General features: G+C 54.7%; 2 protein-coding genes across 6 annotated transcripts in view; one reads left to right on the top strand and one right to left on the bottom strand.

The window, feature by feature from the left end:
* DHX30 (DExH-box helicase 30) overlaps window positions 1-6,148 on the top strand; it is a 41,855-nt gene extending 35,707 nt beyond the window's left edge. For 4 of the 5 annotated variants that reach the window (XM_061474437.1, XM_061474439.1, XM_061474440.1 and 1 more), the window contains 8 exons: window positions 591-797; window positions 1,178-1,259; window positions 1,764-1,957; window positions 2,040-2,199; window positions 2,503-2,660; window positions 3,127-3,230; window positions 3,345-3,484; window positions 4,190-6,148. In XM_061474437.1, coding sequence (XP_061330421.1) covers window positions 591-797; window positions 1,178-1,259; window positions 1,764-1,957; window positions 2,040-2,199; window positions 2,503-2,660; window positions 3,127-3,230; window positions 3,345-3,484; window positions 4,190-4,425 — 1,281 coding nt within the window. In that variant the 3' untranslated portion in view covers window positions 4,426-6,148. The remainder of the gene's footprint in view (window positions 1-590; window positions 798-1,177; window positions 1,260-1,763; window positions 1,958-2,039; window positions 2,200-2,502; window positions 2,661-3,126; window positions 3,231-3,344; window positions 3,485-4,189) is intronic. The other variant, XR_009747059.1, reaches the window with a different exon arrangement.
* Window positions 6,149-9,989: 3,841 nt separating this feature from the next.
* The window catches only part of MAP4 (microtubule associated protein 4), a 39,376-nt gene continuing 35,664 nt past the window's right edge, over window positions 9,990-13,701 (bottom strand). The window contains exon 11 of the mRNA XM_061474444.1: window positions 9,990-11,933. Coding sequence (XP_061330428.1) covers window positions 11,724-11,933 — 210 coding nt within the window. The 3' untranslated portion in view covers window positions 9,990-11,723. The remainder of the gene's footprint in view (window positions 11,934-13,701) is intronic.

Below are 13,701 nucleotides of genomic sequence, written 5' to 3'. Positions count from 1 at the left end.
TATAAACCTCTCTAGCCAAAGCAGGGCAGCTCTGACCTATTTAGATGCTGCTCTTGTTTGAAGCTGTCTTGACCCCCCATGCCTTAGCTTGTTAGTCAGCGTTAAGAGGGGGAAGTATGCTGCTCTCAGGCCATGTTTCTGGTGGTGCTGGGTCCTGCATTCTGGCTGTACACTGCTGCCCTTCCCCTCCCCATGCTAGAGCATCTTGTGACATAGCTGGGTGGCAGTTCACACCTTCAACAGCAGTTCTAGTTTAAACCCAACCCTCTTATATTTGCCCACTTTTAACCCAGTTCATTGCAGCCCCTGCAGTGCCTGTGCTGGAGGCAGCAGGACTGGTGTGCAGGGACCGTGCTTTGCAGGGTATGTCTCAGTGTGAGGAGCCCCTGGTGAGTTCTGTGGTGTGATGTGGAGCCAAGGCAGGTGTCCAGCAGATGGCATCAGGGTCTCATCCATGCACTGAGCAGTTCAGGCCTTCACACTGCTGCCTGCTAGAGAGTCTGCTAGAGGCCTGCAGCCTGGATGGAAAGCTGCATTTAAAGAAGACAGAGAGCTATGGGAGCATTCATGCCTAATCCCTCTTCCCCTAGGTGTCCTGCCTGGAAACAGTGTGGGTGTCCAAGTCAAATGTGGTGCAGAGGCGAGGGCGTGCTGGTCGCTGTCAGTCAGGATTTGCCTATCACCTCTTCCCACGCAGCCGCCTTGACAAGATGCCAACTTACCAGGTTCCAGAGATCCTGCGCACCCCCCTGGAGAACCTGGTGGTTCAGGCCAAGATCCACATGCCAGAGAAAACAGTAAGCACAGTACCTGCCTGCAGGACTGCAGCCGAGTGAACCAGCAGTCTGCCTGGTGCCAGTTCAAGACGTGATTTGACCACAGACATGAGTAGGAAAACCCCACAATGCTGATGACTAGTTCTTGCTTTCCTAAATGCTCTCAGTGGTGTCTAGGGAAGTTACAACCAGGAAATGTATAGATTACTTAGATTACAGAGTATGTCTAAAAGACTGCAAGAAATGAGGGCTGAGCTCATATCCCTGTAGGCAAACAAAGAGGGAACCGTTGCAGTCTGGGGCCCTGGGGCAGGCCAGTGGGCTCCTGAGGGCTCTCCCATGCTCCTGTGTGGGAAACATGCCCTTTTTTTTTCTTTCCCCTTCCCCCTGCTGTGTTGCAGGCAGTTGAATTTCTCTCCAAAGCTCTGGACAGCCCTGACATCAAAGCTGTGGATGAAGCAGTGATCTTGCTGCAGGAGATCGGTGAGCTAAGGCTGTGTCCTGGTGTGGGTGTGATGAAAACATGTTTGCTGTCTAAATACGGGAAGTGGGAGCTGGCACAGGATCCTGTAGGACAGACTGGGCAGGACTGTCCCTAGACAGGGATGGCAGCTGATAGGGACTTCCCAAACCACACACATTGTGGTGCTATCTTATTTCCCACGCTGCTCTGCTCAAGAAGTGGTGAGAACTTCCCAAGGTTTAAAAATAGAAAAGAGGGGAATGACAGGGAAGGCAGGACCGTTGTGATCTGGAGTTCATAGCTTGGCTCTTGTTGATTGTCATCTGGCCTCTGGTCAGTTAGACCTGGGAGGTTTCGGGTGCTTACTGCTGTCACTTACACCGTATCCCTCTTCTGGAGGTTATGCCAGATCTTCCAAGCCCACTAGATGGGGTCGGGGTCTCCTGGCTCCCCCAAGCCACTGACCACCACTTTGTCTCCACTTGGAGCTGAGGGATAAGCCGTCATGGGTGGCTCTATTGCAGGAGTGCTGGACCAGCGAGAAGCCCTCACCACCTTGGGCAAGCGCCTTGCCCAGATCTCCACAGATCCTCGGCTGGCAAAGGCCATTGTCTTGGCATCCATCTACCGTTGCCTCCACCCCCTGCTCGTCATCGTTTCCTGCCTCACCCGGGACCCCTTCAGCAGCAGCCTGCAAAACCGTGCAGAGGTGGACAAGGTGAGGAGCTCCTCCTAGCGGAAGATGGGAAGTGGGCAGGGAAGGGGCCGCTGCTTGGCTGACACACGTTTCTGTCTCCCAGGCCAAGGCTGTTCTGAGCCGGGAGAGTGGGAGTGATCACCTCGCGTTTGTCAGGGCTGTGGCAGGCTGGGAGGAGGTGCTGAGGCGTAGAGACAGTCGTGCCAGGGATAACTACCTCCAGGACTACTACCTGTATGGCCCCAGCCTTCGCTTCATCAATGGTGAGTCTCAGAGGCCTGCATCTCCCTTTTGTCCCCTGTAAAGGCTGAAGCATTGGTGAAGAACATGATGCAGAAATGGGGTAGACGGGGGGGGAGGCTGTTGGAATGGGTGCAGGTTCTGACTTTGGCACTTGGGAGCGCAGATGTGACCCTGTGTGCTGGAGAGGCCGCGGGCAGGACATGTCTTCTGTCTGAAACTGAGCTTCTGAACCCAGAGCTGGTGCTGCCCTGCTGAGGTTATTTCATTCAGTGGGGTGAAGGATAGGGTGAGTCTCATTCCTTGGGGCTGTCTCCTCCCTATAGGCCTTGTCAAGCAGTTCTCTGAGAACCTCTATGAAGCCTTTCTGGTGTCGTCCCCATCTGATTGTACCATGCCATCTTCTGTATGTAACCAGTACAGTGAAGAGGAAGAACTTGTCAAGGGAGTCCTCATGGCTGGGCTCTACCCCAACCTCATTCAGGTACTACTTCCCCACTCTGCCCTCACTCTCCTGGGCTTGCTGGTCGCTGCAGGCAACATGGGGAAGCATGAGGATGCCAGAGGTTCTTGCGGTCTCTTGGAAACATGTCCTAGGCACACTGTCTGCTTGTGCTTGTGCTGCTGCTCCAGTGCTCTCCCTGGACCACTCCTCATGAGGAGTGGCCACCCCAGTTTGCACAGGCCTGGGCTTGGCCTCCTGCAGCTTGTCCTGGGAGCTGTTGAGATGGCATCTTCCTCCTCCTGTTTGCTGCCCCTTGACTGGCATTTGGTCATTGCCAGGTCTGGTCATCCCCATACATGTTCTCTGCTAACACAGCAGAGCTTTGGGAAGTAGAGGAACATACTTGCCCATACAGACATGCTGGAGACACTGGGAAGCCAGTCCGGCTGCTGATGTGCAGTGCCTGCTGGTTCTGCAGGTAATGGAGACGCTCTTCTCATTTCAGGTGAGACAAGGCAAAGTGACTCGTCAGGGGAAATTCAAACCCAACAGTTACGCGTATCGGACAAAGGCTGGCACCGTTCTGCTCCACAAGTCAACAATCAACAGGTGGGTGATTGGGGTGTGCCTGTGACCATGGAGAGCCACTCCACCCCCCCCCCACACCCAACACCTGTGTGAGAACCAGAGTCCCACACCTGACGACGCTGTTCCCCTGTGCAGGGAGGCGTCCAAGCTGTACAGCCGCTGGCTAACGTACTTCATGGCAGTGAAGTCCAATGGTGGGGTGTTTGTGCGGGACTCCTCCCAGGTCCACCCGCTGGCCGTGCTGCTCATGACTGACACAGACATCCATGTCCGAGGTGAGTGTTGGAGCAGCCACGGGGCTGAGGCATCCACCTACACAGCCTCTTGCACCACTGCAGGGTCCTCATGCCATGCCTGACCCCCCAGGCACCCCACTCCTACAGCTGTGCCACAGCCTGAGGGGATGCAAGGTGGCCACCCCCCAGGTACTTCCCTTGGCCAACCATCTTCCCCTGCTTTCTAAGTCTCTTGCTTTGTACTAGGTATTGTGTAGTGGGGCCACAAAGGTGACAATTTGCAAGCTGTTCTCAGCTGTAGCTCCCCAGAGCAACAAGGAAACCAAACTGTAGGCAGGCTGAACAAGCAGGCTTGTGCCTGAAGGTTCATCCATGGGGAATGAGGAGTGGAGCTGACTTGCAGCCATAGCTGGTGTGGGGGGAGGAGTAAGCCCTTCTCCGCGTGGATGTGTAGTTTTAGCCTGTGGGGTTTTGGCAGTGCTGCAGTGGGTTTGTGGCCCTCAGGCTCAAATGGGCTGTGCAGTCAGTTGCCTCCTGAAGCAAAAGGAGGATCCCAGTCTGAGGGCGTAGTGTGCTGCTTGGCTTTTGTGTGACCTGGTTGGCCCAGTTGAGTCCCCGGACTCTGGGATAAAATCAGTGGGGGAGGACCCGCACTGGTCGTGGTGGAGAGGGCCGAGCATCCAGCACAAGCTGAACGTGTCCACGCCATTCATGCTTCTGATCTGCTCTCTTCTTCCCACTAAGATGATGGCTGGCGAGCAACAGTCTCCCTGACAGACAGTGATCTCCTGGTGCTGGAGGGAGACTCCTACACCATCCGCCTCCTGCGTGATTTCCGTGTGTCGCTCTCCAAGATGGTGGAGACGTGTCTGTGCTATGAGATGGCAGCCATCCCTGGGGACCTGCACCACCAGCACAGCCAGCTGCTCGACATCCTGGTGGATCTGCTCAAAGGCCCTCCCGGCAGCTTTGGTGCTTAGGCAGATCTGGAGGATTGTGTGGGGACTTGTAATTTGTATAAAGATGTTCACAAATGTTTATTTAAATAAAGTTCTATTTATCCCTTGTGAAGTCATCTCTCTCCATCCTAGAAGATTAATGTTGTCTGAATCTCCTGCTGTCGGCTCTGTGCATGGTCAACGCATAGGAAGAGCCAGCGCTGTACCGCCTGGAATGGACTGGGAGTGCCAGCGGACCCTGATGTGAGCTTCGTGGACACCCACCTCCTCCGCCCTGCACTGCGTCAGTCCCTGACCTGGGAAGTGAGGACACGGCAGCTGCGGCCGTCCTCTGCCCCATCCCCACGGGGCCAGGCCGCAGTGGCGCCGGTGCCACGGCTGCTCCCGCCTCAGGAGACAGCGTCTTGGCTGGCAGCTGTGCCTGGGACTGGCACCAGAGCCAGGCAAGAGCGTGGACCCAGCAGCTACGGTGCAGTGTGGAGATTGCCATCGTTTTCACTGTCCCCAGGGGACGTCGAAGGAGAGGAAGCCCTGATGGCACCGAACGGACGTGACATTCCACGTGGTACCTCGGAGCCTTGCAGCAGGGCCCTGCCACCCCACAGCAGTCGTGGCGTTACGAGTGTGAGATGTGACCTGTCCTTCCTGACCTGCCTGTACTTTCTGTCCTCTTGCGTTGTTTTTATGTTATTTTAATTTCTTGTTCTCCCTATGTCCAGGAGGCCGGATCCCTGTAACTTGTGCGACACAGGACGCCATGGTAGATGCCTGTGAGCGCGCTCTCCTGCAGGAAGCCAGGAGCAAAGGCACAAAATCCTTTTGTTTTCTATGAACAGGGACCATACTTCCATGGAACGAAGATTGCGACAGGCGCAGCATTAAGTAAGAAAGGTGGAGTTTAATCCCCGTTTGCCTTGGATTCCCTGTCAGTTGAAGATGGTGACCTACCTCACAGGGCTGTTGTGAGGCTTTGTGCTTGTTCGTAATGCATGTGGCAGAGGAAGGTGTACTTCACACTCGCGGGGCCAGTGCTGTGGTGTAGCGGGGGGGAAGCGGGGCAGGGGATGGCTGTGGCTCTCCCCGACAGCTGAGCGCAAAGGCCTGAGGTCATTTGTTTTTATTCACCATTTCTTACGCTCTTTGTATTGGAAATAAAGGCCACCAAGGGCAGCGCTCTGCTGGGAAAGGGAAGCGGCAGGAATCCCTCAGCAGAGTGCGGGTGAGAAGCCGTTTCTACGTGTGGGAAGGGCAGTGAAGGGTCTGCAGCCTGGCACCTGCCTCCCTTTGGGGATCTACATTGGGTTCTCCCAGTTGTTCTCTATTAGGATTTAATTTACTTGTAATGGGTTTCGGTGGAGCTGCGGCCTCAGCCTTTGGAGTGGTGGGGCTGGTACAGGACCTCATGGCTCTGGGATGAAGAGCAGCAGGGGTCCTGCAGCCCGAGTTCGTGCAGAACTTGTCATCTTCATTTCACTTGCTTGAGGTTGTCACTATTATTTGACCAGTGTTTGTTTCTTTTGGCCTGTGTAATGGGCGCTAGGGGTTTCTCTTCCAGCAGGTTTAAAAAAAAAAGACAAAAAAAGACACAAAAAAAAGAAAAAAAAAAGAAAAAAAAAAAGAAGACCAAGCTATTGTCTAAATGGTTCAGAACTAGTGTGATATTGGGATACTTCAGTGGCTGTTATGTGATACTGGATCTTTTTACAACATAGATTAAAGACAATAAAAAGGGATAGAGTAGTAACTGCCTCTGTCCTCTTCTTTCTTCCGGTGGAGTTTTTGGCTCTGCTGCTGGGGGATGTCATAGTGCTGCCAGGGAAAGCCCTCAGGATCCCGGGGAGGGGCCTAGGCTATTCCTGAGCCTGTCCTGGTGCTGCTGGTGCCGCAGCCGTGCCGGGCGGGGCTTTAGAGCTGGGGAGGTTCTGGGTGCAGGGACAACGCAGCCTCCTGGGCAGCACGGTCAAAACCCTGTTCAAGACAGCGCTGTTTGCAGCCTTCCTGTGCACAAGCCCTTAGCCTGGCTAGAAAACCTTTAGAAGAGGGTGTGGAGGCTCTGGCTGGAAGAGGACAGCGGCCCCCCGGGGCCCTCTCCTCATCAGCTGTGCCCATGCCTTTGTGCTTGCCCTGGAGCTGGGCTTGGCCACTGCTCAAAGAGGAACCAGGTGGGATGGGGAGAAGGAAGAAACCCCCAGGTCATGGCAATGAGAACTGGGTGCACCTCCGAGCCCCGGCTGGAGGAGCAAAGTGGAGTCAGGGGGATCTCCCGGTGGCTGAAAGCATCAGCGCTGACCCCCTTCCTTCACAACTTAGCTCTATGGTCTTCTTCTGCCATCAGGCAGCCCCTGACTGTGCCACCAGCCCCTGCCCGGCCTTCCTGACCCGCACACAAACTCACGCCCAAGCTGAGAGGGAACATCTAGAAGCTTTATTTCAACCCTTTACAATAGTCAGAATCACAACATCAAGTCAGGAAATGTTGCTAAGGAGACGACGGCCGTACTGCCCCTCACAGGAGGGTGAAAGAGAAAGGCAGAAGCAAACCAGTCTGAATTAACCCCATAGCAGGAGGGGCTCTGCCCCGGCCCCCTCCCCAGCTCCCAAAGCTGTCTCAGGCCTCACACCATGCACCGGCCTCCCCTCAGCACAAGAGTGCACTCACCGCCCCGAGGAGATGGGGCCGCTGCAGAGCAATCCTGACGCAAAACAGTAAGAACACATCACATTTAGAGCACACTTCACACACTGCTCACTCCTCACTACAGCCCGGTGAGGTAAAAGGAGTATCATCCCCACCCTGCGGATGGGGAAACTGAGGCAGAGAGGTTCCCAAGACCCCAGAGGGAGCCAAGAGCCAGGATCAGCCCCAAGCCCTTGTCTCCAGCCCTACTGTCCTCTCAGTCCACCCACCCCTCCCCACGGTCATTTCCCCCACTACGTCATTACTCGCTGTACCTATGTTATGGGGTAATCAAAGCTGCAGGCAATGCTGAATGCTGGGGTGGGACAAGCACAAAGGGTGCAAGACCAGAGGCTGGTGCCTGATCTCTAGCCACCGGCTGGTGGCCAGCGAGACTCGTGGGAGGGAGAGCCGGAAGGCAAACGCTTACTGGAGCTGGAGTTCAGGTGGGGAGGAGGAAGGAGAGCCGGAACACGCCTGCTGCTATTGCTGCTGCCTCGCATCGCAGCTTTCTGCCGGCTCGCAGCCTGCCCTGCGCCAGGAGGGCTTTTGGTGCTATTTTCCCCAAGCCTGGAGGCTGCCACTCGGCCTTTAGCAGGGCCAGCACTGAACAGCTTAGGATGGGCTCAGCCATTCCCCCCGTCCACACGTGGGGAGGACACGGGAGCCCTGGTCACCCCAAGGCTGTCACCGACATCAAGCTCCTGCCACACTCCAAGAGAACTAGAGCTTCTGCCCGAACACAAACAGAAGAGGGTCCTGGAGCCCCACTCACACCCCGATGCTACGCGGGGGACAATGGCGAGGGTCAGCATAGAAAACTACATTCAGTTTGCGGTCAGGATGCTGACCCAAGGGCGCTCCTGCTCCTGTGGCCTCAAGCACACAAACTTGGCTACCTGAATGTACTTTGACAGTATAACAAGCCCCAGAGTAACTGTGGAGACACCGGGAACCCGCAACCAGGATGGCCACGGTGACGCCTCCTGCCTGCCCAAGACGGAGAGCAGCTCACACCCAGCCCTCCCTGCCGCGGGCTCTTCACTTCAGCAGCTCAGCCACTACCAAGCCAACGCTCTCCCTGACCCTAAGCTTAGCAAAGGGCTCAAGCGCTGGCCGCAGTGCCCCATCCAGCAGGGCCCTGACTCAGCTCACCGAAGACCTCAGCCTGCCTGTCCATGCCAGACCCTCCCCTCTCTCCTCCTCCTGCCTCCCCCAGAGCAGCATCAGGCCAAGCGCAGCTGCAGGAGCCGCAGGGGGCAGCTCAGGACAGCAACGTGTACATTCAAGTGGATCTAATTCAGACCACAGCTCTTTTTATCCAGGAGAATTTGCTCCCTCTATCCCTAGATTAAGCCAACATCAAATTCAGCTCCTTCTCTGGCTCTGCCCAGCCAGCAGCTTCCCTGCAATCCTCAGTTAAGGTCTCAGCACAAACCAGCTCACTCCCACGTCTCCCACATTAGGCAACTAAAGCTGTTTTTCCCCACACATGAATCTCTTCCCGGGCTAGCAATATGTACAGCCGTTTCCTTAAAATGAAATAAAAACCCCAATAAAACAGTATGAAACCTGAAGACGCTGTCCTAAAAAAAAACACAGCCAAGGAGTGGATCTGGATTTGTTCGTCAGCTACACACAGGCACAACAAGTGTTAGAGAAAGTGGCACAGAAGCACAGGGCAGCCGGTTGGTGCTCGGCTGAACTGTGTCAGAGTCTGGGAAGGGTTGTGCATGTTCAGAGATGGGCCTGAAAGCATTGCCCGGGACTGAGGAGCAGCCGAGACAGCAGATAAAAGCAACGCAGGGGGAGAAGGTGGCGCTGCTGTCCCTCTGCAGCAGGCTCGGCGTTCGCATTTTTTGCTTTTGCAATCTCAGAAGACAACAGGTAACACGGCCACTTGCCTTCCTCCTGCCACCCCTGAGCTCTGACCAGGACCTGGCTGCCTCCCTCCGCGCCGCCATCTCACCCCAGGGCATCAGCGCAAGCGGAACGCGACATCTCAGCTTTGACCTCCTCGAACCACCACCGCTGCCAGACTGCGCTGTCCCTGCCTCAAGCCACTCAAGTGGTCCCTGGCCACTGCCACCTCCTCTGCCCAGCCGGTGAGCCTGGGGTCAGCTTCACCTGCTGCCAGCCTGCGTTTGCTGCTCACAAGCAGGGAAGCGTGGCTCCAGGCACAGCTTTGCCAGCACCGGATCCTCACAATGGGCACCAGACCCTCTAGCTGGCGCCTGCCCTAGCCCCGAGTGGATCGGCGTTATTGCTTGGGGAAGCACAGCCCCTGCTGAGGGAGGGGATCGGTCTTCACCTCGGTCCCTCTCCTCCAAACTTCCCCTCAATTCAAGTGTTGGAAAAAAACAATACAAAACCAAACCCAAGACTGACAAAATCAAGCTGGTGTTTAGAATTTAGCAGTAAGAGAAAGAAGGAAGCATCAGCAAAGGGCAGTGATATATACCGGAGGGCAGCATGCAGGTGAACGGGTGGTCGGAGGCAGCAGCACCCCCATGGGACTGGCCGGAGGGTTTCAAAGCGTCCCGACACAGCTCTGCTCTCTTGAGGAATGAGGTTTCCAGCCTCGGCCCCTGCCCCAGCTCCAGCCCTTCTCACCGAAGAGCCGGGCCTGCAACAGGGGCCAGGTTAGTGCTGGCCAAGGCCACACGCCACAACACGCCACAACACGAGGGCAGGGAGAGAGCAGCTCGGCAGCTGTCCCCGGTTTGGGATTAAAGGGATGTGGGATGGAGGGGAGGAGTGCAGTGGGGAGGAACAGGAGGAGGAAGAGGAAGGGAAGCACTGGGAGTTTTCCAGGGTATATATAACCGCCCCTTTGAGGTGCAAATCTGCATTGCTTATTTAAATTTGTATTCAGAGGAAAAAAGCACTTACGAAACTAGCAGACGACTTTGATGCAAACTAGTACATTTTAATGCCATTTTATTAGAAATCATGCAAACTTTAATATAAAAAATACAAGTGCAATAAGAATCTTTTTGTGTAAATACAGATTCCGGGTTATCGTGTCGTTGTCGGCTTCCCACAGAAATATTCCCCCAAGCACGAGAAGCTGCCGGCTTCCCTCTGTCTCCTCCTTGGACAGCCCCCCCTTAGCGCATGCCTGGTTCAGTTCACTTTGATCCCAGTGTTTTGTTATTCCGCCTTTTTTTTCTGGTTGCTGCTTTTTTTTTTCTTTAAATTAATTTGTCCACCCAAGAACACTCCTTTTTTCTTTTTTTTTCCTCTTTTGTTCTTCTTGGTTTTAATTTATTTACATTTCTTTAGTGTCATTTGCAACATGAAACGAGGAGCTCACACCTCCACGAGTAGGTCAATCTCCTTAGTCCTAGTCAGAGCTGCAACTCCCTGGCACTAAAACCTGCCTCCCCTGCCCCAGCGAGGGCTCTGCTCCCTCCCAGCCCCCTGCACACCCCGGGGTGCATCATCCCAGGGGAAAGGGGGCCTTTCCCTTCTTCCCCACCTCGGCCTCGCCCTGCACAGCCGGACAACACGGTCACCCACCCATCGGCCTCTGCTAACACGCCACACGTGCGCACCACAGACCTGCTTCGGCCTTGGAACTCCAGGCCTGCGTTAACCTGCAACTCCACCGTGAAAGCAGCCTCCTGCCTCTCCTCTGACCTTAGGCCCTAGCCAGAAAAAGCTCAATCCCAGGGCTGTGGCTGAGAACGTGAATAAATAAAACCGTCTTCACCCTGCTAACACGTCCTGGGCCTACAAGAGGTTTTACCAGCATCAAGCCAACACGTCTCGTTGCAGTCAACACAGGCTGCATCTGATCTGTTACAGCAAGTTCTCTGTTAACACGTTCTCGAGCCTTTCACTTCAGACATGGCTTAATCCCATGAGTTTGCTCCATCGTTTTAAAATATTAAAAGAAAAAAAAAAAACCCAAGAAAGCAAAAAACCAAACCCAAAACAACCAACAACAAAATTGTTACAATTGCTGGATATGTCAATAAGAAGCCAGCACTGCAGCAGCGGTTAATGTCTCTACTGTCCTACGGTTAGGAAAAGAAGGAAAGAGAAAAGGAAACTTAGCAGGGGCTTGTAGCACAATAAATCATCAACACATCGTCACAAAGAATAAAAGGTTAAAGTCAACAGTTAAAACAGCCTAAACGTGTGTGTATCATATATATCATCATCATCAAACAGGATCAGCAGAAACTGAAGCGGCAGGGAGGGAAAGGTGGGTTCTTGTCTTGCTTAAAAATAAAGACAGAAAGAAAGGTCACAGCTTATCCCTGTTAACTCTGGCCTGGCTTCAGCCACCAGCAGCACAGGCACGCTTCTACCCAGCCACTAAGACACGGCCTGGAGGTCAACTAGATGCCCGTTCCTGCCACACAACACTAACGCTCGCACCAGCATCCCCCTGAAAGCAAAAGGGATGAGGCATGGAGAGGGAGGAAGCCCCTTCCAGCCAGAAAAGGACCACTGGAGCCCAACACGCTTGGCCAGGGGCAAGCCTCCAGGATGCTTGGAAGAGTCATTGTGGCTGAAAAGGGATGCCTGCCCTGCTAAACGCTGTCCCCTTCCCACCTAAAGCCAGGGGCAGGGTTAAGAGAGCCAAGCTGTGTTATTCTGGGGAGAGGGCAGGGGACAGGGCTGGGAGGGGTCACAAGCCTTGCTGAGAGAGCGCTGCAAGGGGAGCTGGCTGTTGCAGCGGTGACAAGGAGGCGACTGAGCCCAGGCTCTCGCTGACGGATGTGCTACGCCAGGGGGAAGTGCTGCTGGAAAGGTTGGGGGGTTTGGAGACGACGATTTCCGCTCCGTGGTCTGTTCGAGCCTTGGCCTTCTCACGGAACGTCAGCTTGTGAGATTCAATCTGCAGTGACACAAGGGCAGGTGAGAAGGGGAAGGGGAAGGAGAAGGAAAGAGGAGGAAAGAGGGGGACAGGAGGGGAATGGAAGACGATACCATAATGTCATCATTAGATGCCTGGAAAATAAAAGGCAATTTTCTGAATTAAAAAAAAGGCAAATCAACCCTACAGACATCGATATAAACAGTTCAAGGTTCAGCTTTACAGCGGTGTGACCAGTGCCCGGGGGGCGGCTGCTCTGCCCTGCTGCAGTGCTCTCCCCATCCCACCCGGCAGCGTGTGTAGAGAGAAGGCACAGGCACTTACTTGTTTCTTGTATCTGAGTCTCGAAGCTCTGAATTTCCCTTTGGTCACCACCACTGAGGGCAGTGGGCACTGCCGGCCCTACGCCATTCTCCCGCATCTCACTGCCTGCCTGGGCCGCTGTCACCTCTCCGTTCTGAGGGGCTGGCGGGAGCTGCTCTGGCTCCGCGCTCCCCTCAGCCTACAATGAGACAACGGGGTGGGGAGGACGACAGGGACGAGTCAATAGAAGATGGGGGTGTGGGAAGGGGGGGAGATGTGCGGGTTCCCGGAGCCCCCTCCACCCTCCCCAGTTGCCGAGGCACACGCAGGGATGGAGGGGGGGGGGGGGTAGGGGGGTGTTTGGAAGCGGGAAGCAGCCCCTCCGCTCCCCGGGAAGCCACCATCCTGACCAGCTTTGCAGCTCTTCACAGCATTTTGCTCCTTGCCAGCTCATCCAAGCACGGCCACCGTGTCCCTGACCACAGGGGCCAGAGCAAGGCACCCTCTCCCCAAACACACGCCTGTAACGCCCTGGTGACAGAGCACAACCATGGCAAATGCAGACCAAGGTACGTTGACCGGACTAAAGCAGAATGCTACAGGGTCAAAAGCAAGCAGGTGGTTTGGGCACACTGCAGTGGAGCAGCCTCCATTATTTGGGGACCCAAAGAATATATAGTGGATCCCAAAACTGGAAGTCCAAACTGTTTGCACAAAGGACATCATCTTCACTTGATGCTGGACTATGAACTGGGAGCAGAGTCTTTAGAGAAGATCCTGTCCTGCTCTGTGCTCCCAGAGCTGGTCATCCCACCTGGAGTCACCAACTTCTAGCCTTGGAGAAGAGCTAAGCCCTACTGCCATTAGAGAGGAGACTACTATGCTGGTGGGAGCCTCCTGAGAGTAATGCAGACTTGCTTGGAAAGACACAACCAACACTGCAGGGCATGGCAAGCAGAGAGTATATTATGTTGGCCCATCCCCATTCCGGGAAGGAGCAACCCACCCAGACAGGGCATCCCCTCGCTGCCATGATCAGTACAGAGAAGTACAGTAGGAGGTGGCACCCTCCAGCCCAAAGGAGCTCTGCTCTGACCCCATGCTCTTGTCCCATAAAGCCTTATTCACAGGGAATAAGGCTGCTGCACTCTCCTTAGACTAAATGAGGCCCTCTCCCTGCATACCAGATAGTAACGCCACGGACTGATTCTGGACCTGCTTAACTCAACAAGCAGCAAAACCATCCCACCTTCCTTTTGAGGTTCCTTCTGATTCTGTGAGGACTGGACACTCCAGTGAACTGGAACAGGCATTGTGACAGAAAGCTCCCAATCTCTGTCAACAGAGCAGCAGCTTCTCTAGTTCCTTTCAGCTTTTCACTGAGCCCCATTTGCCAGGTTGAAGTTTATAAAAAGGACTGGAGATAGGAGAGTCCTGATGCGCCCTCATCAAATGTTCTGGCAGTCACCTCTTGCCTTGTTTTAAT

Source organism: Pezoporus flaviventris, unplaced genomic scaffold (assembly GCF_033815535.1).
Source record: "Pezoporus flaviventris isolate CSIRO_AGI_PZ_B2104156 unplaced genomic scaffold, CSIRO_AGI_Pfla_v1 ptg000079l, whole genome shotgun sequence".
In the NCBI taxonomy this organism is placed as follows: Eukaryota; Metazoa; Chordata; class Aves; order Psittaciformes; family Psittacidae; genus Pezoporus; species Pezoporus flaviventris.
Note: the sequence above shows the minus strand (reverse complement) of the source record. Positions and strands in the feature narration are given on the sequence as shown.